Source organism: Emydura macquarii, unplaced genomic scaffold (assembly GCF_026122565.2).
Source record: "Emydura macquarii macquarii isolate MOO-44397 ecotype Brisbane River unplaced genomic scaffold, CSIRO-AGI_Emac_v2 contig_1119, whole genome shotgun sequence".
NCBI classification, from domain to species: domain Eukaryota; kingdom Metazoa; phylum Chordata; order Testudines; family Chelidae; genus Emydura; species Emydura macquarii.
In genome coordinates, this window is record NW_027131256.1 from 15,369,737 (window position 1) to 15,386,793 (window position 17,057).

Consider the following 17,057-nt stretch of genomic DNA (forward strand, 5'->3'; position numbering starts at 1 on the left):
AATTTATTCCGACAAATAAGAAAATCTAATCTGGTATGAGGCGTGAACTTGATTCTTAATTGCCTCATGAAACCTCCATTTGAGCCCTGGCTAGTTTTCTGTTATACTTACCTAATAAAATGGCCTCCTTGTTGGCCATCACTTCTGCCTGTGGGTCAGACGGGCATAAACGGTGGCCCCCTTCACAGTATTAAGGAAAGTTTCACTACAGCCTCATCCCAAACATCTACCTAAAACACTTTCTGATTTTCACGCTAACCAGGTCATATACCTTCCTGTGTGGGGGTTCCCCCAATCCTCCAGCCACGACAGCTCAGCCAGAATGGGCATTCCATATTTAGAAAGTTTCAGAGACTGTTTCTTTTGTGGATAGATCAGAAGGTTCTACAGTTTCCACCCAAAGATGTTCAAAATGGGTTCTGCGTGTATCCTAATTTAGGAGATAACTGATGTTCTGTCCCTTTCTAAAATTCAGTCCACTTCTTTGGTGCTGTTGAAAAATGTGCCAGTTGCTGAAATTTGCAGTCACAACTTAACCATTGCGTCCCACTTTCTTCAAACAATATGTCTGGGTACAGTCATCCAGATCAGATGCTGCTATTAATGCTATTTCATCAGCATTTTTAGGTCAGACTCCAAAGCTGCTCTTTCGTCCTATAGATACTGCTTGGCAGTCACTTGAAGTGGAACACCCACCAGGACACTACTTGAGAAAGAGAGGTTATTTAATTTTACAGGAACTGAAGCTGTTAGTGGAGCACCTATCAAGGCACATCTCTATTTGCCTTCTTTACCCTCTGCTTTGCAGTCTTGTCTTTTGAGACCTCGTGGTAGAGAAAGAACCGAGGGCCGTTTGCCTGCACTTCTCTATATCCTTTATATGGGGCACGAGGAGATCTGGCCCACATGTGTGGACTGAACAGGCACTGCTACTGAAAATGTCAAAGGTGTACCTGAAGTGGAATACACATGTGCGGGACACCTTGAAGAACTCCAGTTACTGTACAAGATTAGTAACGTCTCCATCTGTAAGTGGCATTATTTAAACAATTGACTGAACTTGGATTAAGTGAAAATTCTATGCTAGGTCAAGAATTTATGGATGACTTACTGTGTTCACTAGGCAGATTCATAATTGACCCTTACTTATAAATTAAAATATCTAAAGTGAGAGCTTGAATTTTAAGTTAAGGTAATAGTGACTACTGTAAGAGTTATTTTTTGTTTTAAATATAAACTGTGCAATAGAGATGCTTCTGGAGACCTGAGTTCCCGAAATGTGGGGCAGTTGGATATTCCCCCATTAGTAGCTTCCAACGTGGGACTGAAATCAATCTCTTATTTGTAACTGGCTTAACATTCATAAGTAGACTAAATTTGCTTACACTTAAGTTTGATTTCTTGAGAGGCTTCTCTTAATTTATGTGAATTCAACCTTGAATGTCATTGAGTCTTTCCTGATGTTGAGTTCTTGCATGTTGACTGTCTTGATAGCTATATTTATTTTAAAAGGGGGGGGGGGGGGAGAAAAGCAAAAAGCTTAGTCCTTTGACATGCCTAAAGCTGTAAAAAATTGGTTTTAGGGGTTTTCATTTTTAGGGGTTTTCATTTTTGTTATACAAACTGCATGGAGAATGCACTCAGTTTACAAGTAAAATAAGCCTTAAGTACTAGCTCTGCAACCAAAACCTGGAATGAGCCTAACTGGGTACTTGAATTCACTCGATATTAAGTGTTTAGTCTTGGGTTAACTCTTGAAGATCTTGTAAACTGAACATCTTTGAAAAAACATCAGTGGAAGATGGAGGCCTAGAATGCTGTTAGGTTTCATAAGGGAACTGCAACTGAAATGCTGCAAAAGCCAGGTCCTCTTTTACACTATATTGTCGCTTTGGACATGAAGCTAGGCATTATTTATTTGGTTCTTGGAGTACAATAATGCTACCCTGTGTTCTTCATGGGCTAGTGACACATTTAGGCATTTTTAGTGCTTCATTTAACACAGTAATGTCGTATGCAAAGCTTTAAAAGTTCTTTTCTAAAGCTGATCAATTGAAATCTTTTATTTTTAGTACAATAACATGGAGGATAATCAAACCTTGAATGATAATTTGAAGTTTAGTGAAGGTGGCGAGCAGGGTTGATTTGATTTTTAACAGTGAAGGGGAAAAAAGCAAGGTTTATTGAGTTAAATTGTATTTTTTTAGTTAAATACAGATTTATTTAAATAAACACTGTTAAGACCTGAATTGATAATCTAATTTGAATTAAATCAAAATATTAAGCAGTATGTTTTTGCCAAGTTGTAAAGAGAGTCAAATCACTGAAATGGTGGAAGTCACTCTCTGAGAGTCTGGATCCAGAATTTGAAGTGCTTAACCAGTGGAGCTATTCTCTCTTCTGCATCTGCAGGGAGAATATTTTCTTCATTTCCATTTATTCAGACTAGTTTATGCAAAGTTAATAAGACAATTGAGTTGAAAAATCAGGCGTGGCTAAAACTAATTGTGGGAGGATAAATCCTAGTAGTTGTAAAATCTTGAAGGGAATGATGGCTAGAAACAATTAGTTTTTATTAACTACAGATAATACATATTTTAAAGTTTTAAAAGTCAAAGCTGTTTTGATAAATAGTTTGAACTTTTTCTTTATATATCCAGCACATTGAAGGTAGTGATTTTAATAAAAATTAAAATGCTGTTCTTGTGTATTTTTAGTGGGATTTGAATTTCCATCCAAATAAGACTTGACACAGATCACATCTAGTATATAAGTGCATCATATATTTTTATGATGTGTTTAAAAAAAAAAAAAAAAAAAAAAAAAAAAAGCTGAATAAATATAAATACAGAGTTGCTTAAATCAGGGCTCGACAAATTTTGTTTTGGAGCTAGGAGCCAGCCCAAAAATGGAGCCAGACAACGTGGGCTCAGGCAGCGTGGGTTGCCCTGGCTGGAGTGCAGCAGCTGCTCGCCCCATCCCTTCCCCCTGCCCCTCTCCCACAACGTGGGCTCAGCGGTGAGGCGCCCTGGCTGGAGCACAGCAGCTGCTCTCCCCTCCCCACCCAGCCCTGCCCCTTGCCCTCCTCTCTCCTCTCCTCACCTCTCCCACAACATGGCCCAGCGGTGGGGCACCCTGCTGGAGCATGGCAGCCACTCCCCCTGCCCCCTCTCTTTCCTCCTCCCCCCCCCCCCCCCCCCGGGAAAAATACTAGACTCCAGACTTAAACTTCTAGGTGCCATAGCAACCTGGCGCTCGGGGTTTGTCGAGCCCTGGCTTAAATAAATGTGTATACATATATTGTATTTTCCTGGTTAGCAAACCCCATCCCCCTGCCAATTTCAGTGTAACACTATTTTTAGTTGCAAATCACGTCTTAATTTCCAACCAATGAATATCAACTTTCCTTTAAGGGAAAAATCAAGTGTTTGCATTAGATGCAAAGCAAGAATAAAATTATTTAAATCCAAGGTTTCCTGATTACTGATTAAAATTTGACTTAAATAACTTTGATTTTAAATCAGTCCACCCTGGCAATGTGAAGGCCAGGGGTGTCGGAGCTGTTACTTAAAAGTGATTTGGACCATTATCTGTTACCAACTTTATTTGCCAGTTAACAAAATTGGCCTTTAAAAATGAGCTGTAAGCTATTGGGATGCAATATACATAGAGGAAATGAAGTTAATGAAACTTTTCTGTCTTGACTGAAAACATGCTTAATGACATTTTTTATTTCAATAGTTGAACCCATTGTGAGCCTAACAAAGGGACCAAACTCTTTAATAGATGGTGAAAATCAGACAATAGCAGCCATATGTACGGCAGCCACCGGAAAACCTGCTGCAGATGTTGATTGGGAAGGAAGTTTTGGAGAAATGGAATCCAGTTCTACTTCATTTCCAAATGAAACTGTGACAGTTGTCAGTCAGTACAAACTCATACCCACCAGATTTGCCAGAGGAAGACGCATAACTTGTGTTGTGAGGCATCCAGCTTTGGAAAAGGAGATGAGATATCCTTATATGTTGGACATACAGTGTAAGTATACATACAGCAAGTTAGCTACTGCTTTCACAGCTATTACTCTCTCATTTACAACTAGGCATTATATAACACATTCCATCAGTAGATCTCAAATAACTATACAAAGATCAGAACCATTACCCCCTCATACAGGTGGGGAAACAGAGAGCCATGGAGAAGTGAAGTGAATTGACCAAGGATGCGCAGCAGGCCACTCCTGAGACCCTGTCAGTTCCCATAGTTGCTAAGACACATTGCCTCTTAACTTTTAATTAACTTGATTTAATTACCTATTTATATTCCTCATATGTTTCTTCATGGACTCTTATTTTTAACGTATGTGATTAATATTCAGATGCTGAAAGTGAAAGAATTCAGTTTCTCTGCCTCAGCTTTACAGGGATTTGCTATAAGCAAAATTTCTTTTCGTAGTCAACAAGAAGTAAATCATAGAATCATAGAATATTAGAGTTGGAAGGGACCTCAGGAGGGCATCCAGTACAACCCCCTGCTCAAAGCAGGACTAACCTCAGCTAAGTCATCCCAGCCAGGGCTTTGTCAAGCCTCAGCTTAAAAACCTCTCAAGATGGAGATTCCACTATCTCTCTAGGTAACCCATTCCAGTGTTTCACCAGCCTCTAGTGAAAAACGTTTTCCTGATATCCAACCTAGACCTCCCCTACTGCAGCTTGAGACCATTGCTCCTTGTTCTGTCATCTGCCACCACTGAGAACAGCCTAGCTCCATCCTCCCTGGAACCCCCTTTCAGGTAGTTAAAGGCTGCTATCAAATCCCCCCTCATTCTTCTCATTTTGCAGACGAAACAAACCTAGTTCCCTCAGCCTCTTCTCATAAGTCTTGTGCCCCAGCCCCCTAATCATTTTTGTTGCCCTCCGCTGGACTCTATCCAACTTGTCCACATCCTTTTTGTAGTGGGGGGCCCAAAACTGGACACAGTACTGCAAATGCGAATAGAGGGGAATAATCACTTCCCTTGATCCGCTGGCAGTGCTCCTACTAATGCAGCCCAATATGCTATTCGCCTTCTTGGCAACCAGGGCACACTGCTGACTCATATCCAGCTTCTTATCCACTGTAACCCCCAGGTCCTTTTCTGCAGAACTGCTGCCTAGCTCGTCGGTCCCCAGTCTGTAGCTGTGCATGGGATTCTTGCGTCCTAAGTGGAGGACTCTGCACTTTTGTTTGTTGAACCTCATCAGATTTCTTTTGGCCCAATCCTCCAATTTGTCTAGGTCACTCTGTATCCTATCCCTACCTTCTGGAGTATCTACCATTCCCCCATCTTAGTGTCATCTGCAGACTTGCTGAGAGTGCAATCTACCCCATCCTCCAGATCATTAATGAACTGAAGTATTTTTAAAATCCTTGGAATAGTGGTTGTCATTCTAAAGTTGGAATAATACAAGGGATGATATTCCAGAAGAACTGAATGATGATGAAAAACATTGTGGGGTAACTGTGCTTAACCAGATCACTACACTACTGAGTATTCGAGGTAGAGTGGATAACTTGAGAACCCTTCAACTTGGAAGCCTATTTGTATTATTAATACACATCTTTCAGTTAGTTAATCTTGAAGTCTTTGAAAGAAACAAATGACAGAAGATGATAAATTGCCAAGCCCCCCTCATTATTTGACCTTAAGATCTTATCTTGTCAGATTCTCTTTATAATTTCATAACTGCACCTTCTATCTCATCTGTAGTAATTTGCAGAACTTTCATCTGTTAGCATTGTTGGTGTCTTTATTGCATCAAATGAGTTTTTATGCAAGACCAGATTAACCAATGTTGAATTCTGCATACTCTACTTTTTGCTTGTGTTACACTAACAATAGTATGACACATGTACTATTTAAACAATTAAAAGGATTATGGGAGTGTGAAAAGCACTGCACACCAAGTGCTGAGCTGCAACTCCCCCATGTGGATGCTGTGGGTGTAAATTGAAAGGTTCCCAAGTTCACATTAATGTAGTCCTCTTAAAACAGAGGACTACATTAATGTGAATTTAGGAACCTCTCCGTTTACACCCACTGCATCCACACTGGGAGATTTGCAACACAGTAGTTGGAGTGCAGTGCTTTTCACACTCACACTACATTTTGGACTATGTAAGACAATCTTCCTAGATTGACAAGTAGTAATGCTGAGCTCTAGTGGCCCCTTGATTTTTTGACTAGTTTCCCCAAGATATATTCCAGTCAGTTTTTTTCCCCCATTGAAGAGTAACTCAAAATTATCTTTTTTTTTTTTTTTTTTTTTTTTTTTTTTTTTTAAACTTCACTTTGTCTGTTACTTTGGTGTGCGGTTACCAACTTCATAGTCAACATAACCTAAAATGGATGCCTAAAGTTGCCCTATCAAATATATGACCAGAATCTTCTAAAGTTCTGAAAAATTATTTGGATTCCTAAGATTTCAAAATGTAGCTTTAGGCATCCAGTTCGAAATGCTAACTATAACACATGAATCGGTGTGTGGGAGAGGGGGAAAGGAAGTGTAGGATCTAGTTCTCAGACTAGAAAAAGCTTGTAGTTTACATCTATTGATGGATTAGCAGTGGTTCTCAAACTTAATTGCATCACAACCCTCCTCTAACAACAAAAATTACTACATGAGCCCAGGAAGGGGGACTGAAGCCTGAGTCCCGTTGCCCCAGGCAGGGGGAGGTCAGAGCCAAAACCTAAGGCACGCTGCCCCAGATGGAGGGGAGGGACAGAGCCTGAGGGCTTCAGCCCCAGGCAGGAAGGGCTGTAACCTGAAACCCACTGCTCAGGACTGAAGCCCTTGGGCTTCGGCTTCAGTCCTGGATCCCAGCAAATCTAAGGACAGCCCTGGTGACCCACCTAGCGGACCCAGCCCACAGTTTGAGAACCGCTGGGTTAGAGTAACTTAATTACTAGTTCAGAAAAGCACCTGTGTTGAAAAGATTTTAAAAGAATATCTTTTCTCTTTTCCTTCTTATTAAACATCAGCTATAATCTGTTCTATCAAAAAATAAATATTTGCCATCAATTATTAGTTGGTGGCATAAACACATGACCAAAAGAGAATTTTCGGTAAATTTAAAGAGCTGCTGCTTTTTATGCTTCCTTATTGGTAAAGGATTTTTTTGGAAGGGAGGAGCAATAACATTGAGACTCAGGTATAAATATTAATTTTTTTAATTTTATTTATTGCCTTTAGCCATCTTAGGAAATAGCATAATAAACGTTAAGGTCTGAGAATCCAATAAGATAGTAAAATTGTTAATTTGGAATCAGGAAACATTTGAAGTGGTATTAAAGGACTAAATTTATGATGGAACTGTAAGCCTCCTCTAATGTAACCTTATGGTATCCCATCAAGTAAACCCAATATTTAAAAACTTGTAAGAATTGTTTTTCATAAAAGCTCTTCACAAATACATTATATTGAATCAATGAACTTTTTAAAATCTTAGAACAATCTAAATTGGAGAATTTGCTGGCTTTCATGTCTATAAATGAATTTGGAAAGAGCTTCAATTTACATTAGACATCTTTTCCCAGTATTAGTTAGACCTGAGTAAACTTGAACACCATCCAAAACAAATTATGAAAAGGTATGGGACTTCATACTCATGACAATTTGCCTAGTGTTCCTATAAAATTGGGTTGAGTGTGCATAGAAGAGTAGTGATCCCACTTAGTGCTTTGTTTCAACATATACTAACTGTCTTAACTGAGTTCTGGATATCTGCACTTGAATCTGATTTAGAATATTTTACTGGAGTATTCATAAATAAATATAAGGAAAAGAAGCAAGTTAATAACTGTAAATACTCTATCCAGGTCCTGTGCTCTGATACACAAATAAGGAAAGAAACGATCATAACTTTTTCTAAAAAGTGCAAATATATAATGAAGATCAATTGACTACTAAGGCAATCCTTGAGTAGTATCATGTGAAATTTCCCATATTTTATAGATGCGCCTGAAGTTTCAGTAACTGGGTATGATGGAAACTGGTTCATTGGAAGAGAGCATGTTCAGCTTCGGTGTAATGCTGATGCAAATCCACTGCCCATGGAATTTACGTGGACCAGGTAAGTGTGCATGAAAACCAAAGATGATTTTTTTTTTTCCATTTTAGTACACAATTAACTTTTTAGTGGTGAGTTTTGAAGGCTACTGGCAAAGACGTAGTGGAAACAAACGCCTTTCGCTGCTACCAGCTCATCTGGTTCCAATACATGACTGACATTACATGTGATTAGAAGGCAACTGCTATTGAAATATGTCCAGTGTTGATGGATCAGACATAGGGATTCCCGTGTGGATGTGTTAAAGAAAAATATTAGTCACTTAGTCCATAGTGGCCTTATACAATTGATGGCGTCTAAAGAAAGGGAACAGTAGCAACTGGGGTGAGAAATACAGATAAAGAATTATTGTTACTCTTGAAGTCTATGAATGTTACCAACACTTTTTAGGATAAATCAGTTTATTTTTATAAGTGGAATAACGTATTTGACACGTATTTGTGATATTGAGTTTCTTGGGCTTAGTGTAAGATTGCAAGCACCTCTTTATTCTTCCTCCATGTGAGTTGGGAACATGGTTAAAGCAAACACCTGAAAAGACTGGATATTTGTTGAATAAAATAATATAAAACTGATATTACTTTCAGAATTGGGGTGAAAAACACTTGGAAGTATTATTTCAATCAAATTTACCATGCCCTAAAGACACTATCTAGTTTCAAATAAGATACATGAGATGGCTTGCTTCAGGACTCAAACCTTTAAGTCAGTCTGTGGTATTATCTGATATATTAGATCACATTTAAACCAGGTTTATTAAAACAAGAAATCTCCTAATACAAATTGTTAAATAAATCTGACAGAATGGCTGTCAGATAATCTCCAATTAAATTTAACTTAAATCAATTGCGTTCAGTTTTAGCTTGGCTAAACTGCTCAGTATTGAAACAATATAAATTTGAGCTAATGCTCTGACTATAATCTCAAAGGCAGTACAAGCTGTTTTTCAAGATGATGCGTACAAAGTGGCTCATTATCTCACTTTCCCAGCATGTTGTTGTGCAGATTAAAAGTAAGGACAAATAACTAATGATCAAACATTGTAAAAGATATTTTAACTTCTCAATAATAGGTAGTTTTCATAACACTTAAACCAATTCCCACATTTAATTGAATTACTTACGTGGTACAGACAAGTATGATATGATTTTGTAAAAGCAGAGAACTATTTCAAGAAATTGTAGATGAAGTTGTATGCACATTTTTTTTGCAATAAACACTTTGGCAGCAACTTAATAATTCTAAGAATGCCGCCTTTAAAAAGTTATGTAGCAATTTATTGGCAGAATAATAGGGCTACAAAGTAGAGGGTCAGACCACTTTTGTGAAACGGAGAACTGCAAAGCTGGGAGAGCTCGCTTGGTGTGATGGGTATTTACTTGTACTTGCTTCTGGAAAATAAACAAAGTAATGGCAGAATCTCATCTGGACTATTTTGTCCCAGAAAGAACTTCAGTGGATGTTTGATTTCTAATCTAGTTTAATTCTAAGTAATGCTATTGAAGAAATACAGAACTGAAATGATGCAGAGTAGCTATATATTTGCATTTTTGTGCACTGAATTTGAAGCTAAAGGGGTACATTATATTCTCAGTAATAGATGCTAAGCAATCTTAATAACTTGGAAGTAGCTGGACAAACTGTACAACGTGAGTTAATATTGTATCCTTGTTTGGCTGGGGAGATGAAGACAAATGGATGTATAATGCAGGAGTGTCATATTCGTGCAATGAAATAACTAATAGTCCATCCACAATGAAGAAACCTTAAAATACATAAGTCCTGATTTGTAAATGTTGAGTCATTTGTCTCCTATGGTGGGAAAATTTCATAAAAGCTGAGATTGGTAAGCAGGATAGATATTAAGCTGCAGAAGAACACACATTTCTACAGTTGTCTAGCAGTCACTGTCCTGTAGTCAGTCAACAAGATCTCATGCGGAAGAATGTCCGAGCATGTTCATTCACAGTGCATGTTGAATTTTTAAGGTATACATGAAAAGTAGTTGAAACATCTGGTTTTGCATGACCGACTGAGTTGACACTTGACTCAAACAAATAGCACACACACATTTTTCTTTGAGTAGTGTCCTTGTGGGTGCTCCATGTCAGGATATGCTGCCTGCCCATGCACTCTTGATTAGACATTTTTGTCAGCAGTGTTTGCATGTCTGCACCTAGGCCCTGGGCTAGACACCCTCATACCCCCACCCTCTCCAAAGGATGTATAGGTAGGATGGACTCTCTGCCACTGTAGTTCTTTCCAACTGCTTGTGCCTTGCAGCAGAACATTAGCATCTGCTAGCTGAACTGTGCAACTCACTACACCTTGCTTTCTTATACCTTTTTTCATTTTAGTTTTTCCTTGGATATTTCTTCAAGGTGTTTGCCCCCTCTGCCCTCATCCACAGCCCCAACTGTGGGGGCTAATCCCAAGACCCCAGGCTTCAAACCTTGCTAGATCTGCAACAAGTCCTTTACTTGCAGTGATGTACATTCAAGCTGCATCTCTGCTGTATGAGAGAAACCCACATTCCCTGTAAATGAGAAGTGTACTTAGGCTTTAAAAACAGATCTAAAAAATTGAGGAAGGAAAAATTTAAACTCCTACATATAGAGTGCTGACTGAGACCCATGTGATTAGTCACCCCTCGTATGTTGGTTCCACTGACCAGCTTTGCTTTGGCAGTAAGGAAAGACCCTAGAAGGTCTGGGATATTCCCCAGACTTTCCAAGAAGAAAAGACCCCATTCTCCAGAATGAGAAGAAAAAGGGTGTGACACCTCCTTGAGCTGGGTCCCAGGAGACCCCATGTCCCAACATATATATTGCTGAGGCTCCCTTGCCTGCCGTACTATGACCACAGTAGCAACTAAAGAAGACCACATTGCATTTACCTAGATGCCATCTAGAGAGCCTCCGATATCTGCAGATGACTCAGTGCTTCTGAAAGTCAAACCAAGGCTAAGTCCTTATTGGTACATGTTTCCATAGCCAGAAGTAAAGTGTACCATACCTATTCTGGTGAAGTCTCTGGCACCACATGATATGTTTACTCCTGAGAAACCACGCATCCAAGGGTCTTGGGACTGTTCAGATTCCTATCTCACAAAGGCATCTGAATCTTGAAAGAGCCCAAATCACCACTATTAAAAGGTACTGAGAGGTACTCCCCACTGATACCAACTCATTTCTCTGAGTCTACTGAGCCTCTATCTTTTTCGTCAATGCTGATTCATCCTCTGGTACTGACATAATCCCCACATGGGCTCTTTGAGATGGACTTCCAGCTGGTACTGTTATAACATTCTCTGGAACGGCCTCACCAGCCTCTCTTTTTAACCTTGGTATTTATGCAAGTGCGTGTCTCCTGGGGCCCAGTACCTGTCTGACCATTGGTATCTATACCACTGCTTGCTTCCCCCCCATTGGATAATAAGGGATGCAGACTCTGACTCGGGTGTCTGTATGAGGTTCCTCCACCTTCCGACTTTTCTCTGTAGAGATTGACACTGAAGAAGAAACTCATAGCAAGAAATACACTGGTTACCATAGCAAGGATGACTTTGGGATCCTGTACCATCCCTTTATGCCCCGCCACAGTGGGTTTGTTGGAACCCGTGGGCTCTTTATGGAGATGCTTGCTGCACAGGGTGCTATCTCAAGAGTTCACTTCAGGAATATCAACCATTGCATCTAGATTCTGCCATACAGAAATAGCCTCCAGAGCAGGAACCAATGGAAGAGGAAGAAATGTCACAAATGTCGCAAATCCTCATCACCTGCCATCCTTGCCTGTTGACTTCAGGCCTTTCAAGAACCCATAAAAAGGGTAGCAGACACCTGACAATTCCTATTAAAGGAGATTCAGGAAACCCAGCACTCCTTATTGGATATCCTACATTCAACTCAGGGCAAGATGGTCTTGCCCATCAGTGAAGCGTTGCTTACTCTAACACACACACTGTTGCAAACTCCAACCATTATTTCACCTCTCTATAGATGAGCCCACAAAAAGTATTGCATCTCTCCTAGAGACTCTGTATTTTCTCTGAGCACTCTGGTGGTCAAGCCTGCTAACGAACAGAACACAGCATTTGTCCTATTCAACACTATCTGATCAGGAGGAAAATGATTGGATCTTCTGTGTCATAGGAGTTTCTGCTTAGCCTCCTGGCAGTTCAGAATGGCCACTTATCAAGCCCTGATGCCTAAATGTGACTTGAGTCTGTTTTAAAAATTTCATCTTATTGAATATGTGCCTCAGTAGCAGAGAGAACAATTTCAGGCCCTCATTACAGAGTGTCAAACAGTTGCCAAGGCATCTGTCCACCCTTCGCACAATTGTCAGCTGCATCTAACTTTCTGTGGTTATGACAGTAATCATGTGCCAGGTTTGCTGACTGGGGTCGTCAGGCCTCCCTTGGGAGGTACAAAATACTATGGAGGACTTTCCTTTTGAAGGCCCCAAATTGTTGAGTGACAACATGGATGGGACTTTCTATCCTCTCAATGATTCCTGGGTGACACTAAGATCTCTAGGCATCTATATACCCACAAATACAGCAGGTCAAACAGCTCAATTTTGCCCAGTCCGCTACCAGCCCACACGGAAGGATTGAACCCCCTAGGAAGAAACCCAGATTCCTTAAGAGCTCTCCTCTTCAGCAACTTCCCAGCCAGTAATCTGTTTGTTTGGACCTATTGGTTGAAGGTAATAAACTACCTCTTGCTGTGGATCTTAGGTTTCACTTACTCCCCTTTCACCTTTATGGGGATTGCAATTGCTATTTCCTACCTTCATTGGAGCTCATCACCTTGGACAGATAAATCCTAGAAGTCATTTCTACAGGCTTCTCCATATAGTCCAGTTCGTTGCCACCTTCATCCCCCTTCAGGGACCCCTGTTATGAAGACTTCTTATAGCAGCAGGTTTTCACTTCAAAACATGGTTGTTTGATGCCTCTGTGGTATAGAACAAATCTCTCTCAAAGTTCAAAGGGTGCTGCTCAATAGCAGAAAGCCCACAACTAGGAAAAATTGAACGGCAGAAATGGAAATGCATCCTGGCTTGGTGCAGCCTTCAAGCTATATCTCTTGAACCCTCTTTTGAATCAATTCTTGATTACCTGCTGAATTTGAAGATCAGTCTCGTCACTGAATTGGATCAAAATTCACCTTGCTGCCATCACAGCTTTTCACCTTCCCATACAAAGGTTCTGCACTGCAAAATTTATCAAGAGCATATTCGACCTCTTCCCTACTATCCGGGAACCAACTCTGCCATGGGACCTCATTTTAATTTTCAATGCTCTGAGGAAACCCCATTCAAACTTAGGGGGATTGGCCCCGCCTTCATTTGTCCCTTAAGACTTTGTTCCTCATAGCCATAACTTCAGCCAGGAGAGTAAGAGTTTAGAGTCTGGATGGCAGACCCACTGAATACAGTGTTCTATCAAAATATGGTGACTTTGTGTCCCCATACTTGTTTTTTCCTAAAGTCTTTTCTGAATTATAGGGTGAGCAGATATTCACTCACCAGTATTTACCTCAAGCCTCAGTCTTCTAGAGAAGAAGTGAGCCTCCATACATTGGGTGTTTAAAAGAGCTCTTGCCTTTTAACTTGACAAGAGTAGGCCTTTTTGGGTTTCCCATTGTCTCTTCATCTTGGTTTCAGAAGGAATTAGTGGACATCCAGTCTCCACCCAAAGTCTGTCCAAATGGGTTGCAGGTTCTGTCCTCTCATGCTACAAAGTCTCCTGGTTCATTCCCCCTCCAAGTTATTGTTCATTCCACCAGGACTCAATCTAGACCCCTTCCAAAATGTACTCATTTCAGACACTTGCAAGGCAGCCACCTGGTCTTCATTGCTCAGGTTTTACCAGCATTACGCTGTCATACCTGCCTCCAGGCCTTATGTGGCCTTTGCCATTGTCCTACGATCCATAGTGAATCCACATCTTTGGCACCTTGTTCCATGATGGAGGAATTACGTTGGGGGTCTGCTGACATGGAGCACCCATAGGGACGCTACTCAGGTAATCTCTGTTCTTTCTTTATCTTGTACAATAATTGGAGTTCTTCCAGATGCATGTCCTTAAGGATGCATCACTACCCACCTTCCTTCCCCTCTGCTTTGGAATCTTTCTTGAAACAGTCATGGTTGAGAAGCAACTACCCTGGCATTGGATCTGCCCCTCGCTATATAACCTTAATTCAGGACACATGGGTGTCTGGGGCTCAGGTATGGATCCACAGACACTGCTGAGTGAAATAACTGATCGAGAGCAGGGGCGTGCACATATCCTGATGCGGAGCACCCATTGGGGTACATCTTTTGAAGATCTCCAGTTACTGTACAAGGCAAGGAACCTCTCCTTTTGGTTAGTTGTAATCCCCTCTACATCCTGAAACCATCTGATTTTTTTAAATTAGTAATAAAGGATCATTTAAAGGTGCCTCTAAATAAAAGTCTCTTAGCACATTAACAAAAAACAGCTGGCAGAGGCAATACATACAAGAAATCTTACAGGCCATTCAATATACAAATGAATGAAAGTGTTAGGCACTATACTGAATGCTATAAATATAGTGAGAAAGCTCTTCCTCCTTCTCCACATATTTGAGTTGTAGGCCCTTGATATACTCCCTGTCTTTTCCTCTTAGATTGCATTGTGGAAGATGGGCATTTCCACTTGCATCAACCGTGTCTGAGATAAGTAGTTCTAGGTGATCCTTTAGGCTTCGTAACTTTGTTTCTACAATTGTGTTTTTCTGAAAATATTGCTCCATAATATAAACATTCAGATAAATCATGAGACACAAATACAGATCTTATGATTAAGCCCAAATGCATTATTCTGACTTAGCCTGTCATACTTCCCGTAATGATGATTTGAAGGTCCCAATTAATTGTGCTACTGCCAGTAAAACCATTTTGTTAATAGTAAGAAGTCTTATTAAAAGTTTGACCAACTTTTTTTTAGTTTCAGGCCACTGTGTTCCTTACATGATTTGGAGCTAAACCAGTGTTTAAGTTGGTCTGTTGTTTTAAGATTGCTCATTCTTGTAATAGTCATATGGTCTTTGGAAAACATGTCCATCAATCATTACTTCAAAAAAGGAAGATTTATTTACAGCCTAAAAACCTGCAGAAGAGCCAAAAAAGACTCAATTTCAACAGACTTGTATAGAAGCAAACAAATTGACTTGATATTTACATTTTTTTCTTTAAGTGAAAGGGCTTTAATATCACAACAAAATAATTGCATCCCACAGAGCAAGTTATAGTAAACATAAGATAATTATAGTTGAACTTCTTGAAGTAATACATGCTGCATTTAAATTTTATTGTGCAAATTCTGAGACTGCTTAAACTGCCTCTAAATATTGTCTAATTCAGGTTGGATGGGCAATGGCCTGAGGGTCTAATGTCCTTAAACAATACTCTGCATTTCAACAGTCCATTGACTTATAATTATACCGGTACTTATGTCTGCAAGGTGACGAATTCTCTTGGACAACGAAGTGATGAAAAGACTATCTACATATCAGGTGAGTTGTTGATTCTCCCCTCCCCTCCCCTCCTAAGCATAATTTATTAAAATGTTGTGTCAGAAATAGACCTGTGTGTCTAGTTGAAATTTTTTAGCCATGTTATAGAGCTGGTTATCTAGAACTCAGTCTTTTGATTAAAAGTGATATAAAACTGCAAAGGACAAATGGAAGGAAACATTATCCTAGTACTACTGGTATTATTTCAAGATACTATATCCATTTTTCTTCCATGCATTCTGTAGTCATATTCTAGTACTTAAAAGGACAACAGTAGTGTCTGAGACTATATACCAGCCCTGAGTGATAGAAATAAAAATAAGGAAGGTTAAACCCTACCACCTCCTAAGAGCAAGTGTTTCCTTCTGTCTTTGGTGAAAACAGCATTACTGACAACATCCATGCTACCTAATTTGAGATCAGTTGAAAAATTGAAGAGATTTTAGCTGGTGAGGATTTAAATAAAATTGCATAGTTGGAGGAAAGGAGGGAGAAGACATGTTACCAAATCCAAACTTTAAAACACTTTCCTGAGGGTGTCTGGTTTTATTCCTTTATTCTCAGCTGAGCTGGTCAGAATAACAGTCTAGCCTCTCACTGCTCAGTACTCTCCTACAGAGCAAGCATAAAGCTATATTGCAGGGGAGAGAAATGGTTAGAGCACATTGCTCCACTTGCTCCTTCCCATGTGTGGTGCTATCTTGTGGTGGGGTACTGCTACAGATGTTGCGGACTTTCAGTTGTATTTAAATCAGAAAAGCACTTACTAGAGTACTAGCTATGGTAAAGACTCTCAGTAGAAAACAGAAGTGCCATATTATTGTAGTATAAGCTCCTTTAAGTATGACAGGGTACCATGGCTTAATAAGTAGCGTCAATAGTATAGCTGAGACCTAGCTGTGACGTTTCCATCTAGTCTGGACTGGTATATCACTGTGTCATCCCAATCCCTCTACTCACTGTGTGAACCCCCACTCTGGGGTGAGCCCATGCCCAGCCATCTGCAACCCAGTGAATGAATGCTTCTGGCCAGTCACTCATGGGATCATGCCGTGGTGTAACCGTCAGCCAACATCCCCAGTCCCGGATGCAGCCCTAGAACTGCCGTCTTACAGAATTCAGTGCTTCCCACTGGACTCTGCAAGATCATCGGTTAGTCAATTTATCAAAGAAATTGATATGCACCAGCTCTGTCATTCTAAAGGAAGTCTCTATAAACACTCCAACCACAAGTACTGCTTTAGATAAAAACATGTTTATTAAGTACAGAAAGATTTTAATTGATTATAAGCCAGAATAATAAGTGTCAGATTTGATCACGAAGAAAAGAAAGCCAATCACATACTAAACTTAACACCTCAGTAGCCTTACAGTCTTTGATCTTACCACAGGCTG

The 17,057-nt window shown here is 40.0% G+C and overlaps 1 protein-coding gene across 3 annotated transcripts in view; it reads left to right on the top strand.

The window, feature by feature from the left end:
• The window catches only part of NECTIN3 (nectin cell adhesion molecule 3), a 104,602-nt gene that overhangs the window by 49,659 nt on the left and 37,886 nt on the right, over positions 1–17,057 (top strand). For all 3 annotated transcript variants that reach the window (XM_067546219.1, XM_067546218.1, XM_067546220.1), the window contains exons 3-5: positions 3,742–4,038; positions 7,995–8,112; positions 15,511–15,662. In XM_067546219.1, the coding sequence (XP_067402320.1) occupies positions 3,742–4,038; positions 7,995–8,112; positions 15,511–15,662 (567 nt within the window). The remainder of the gene's footprint in view (positions 1–3,741; positions 4,039–7,994; positions 8,113–15,510; positions 15,663–17,057) is intronic.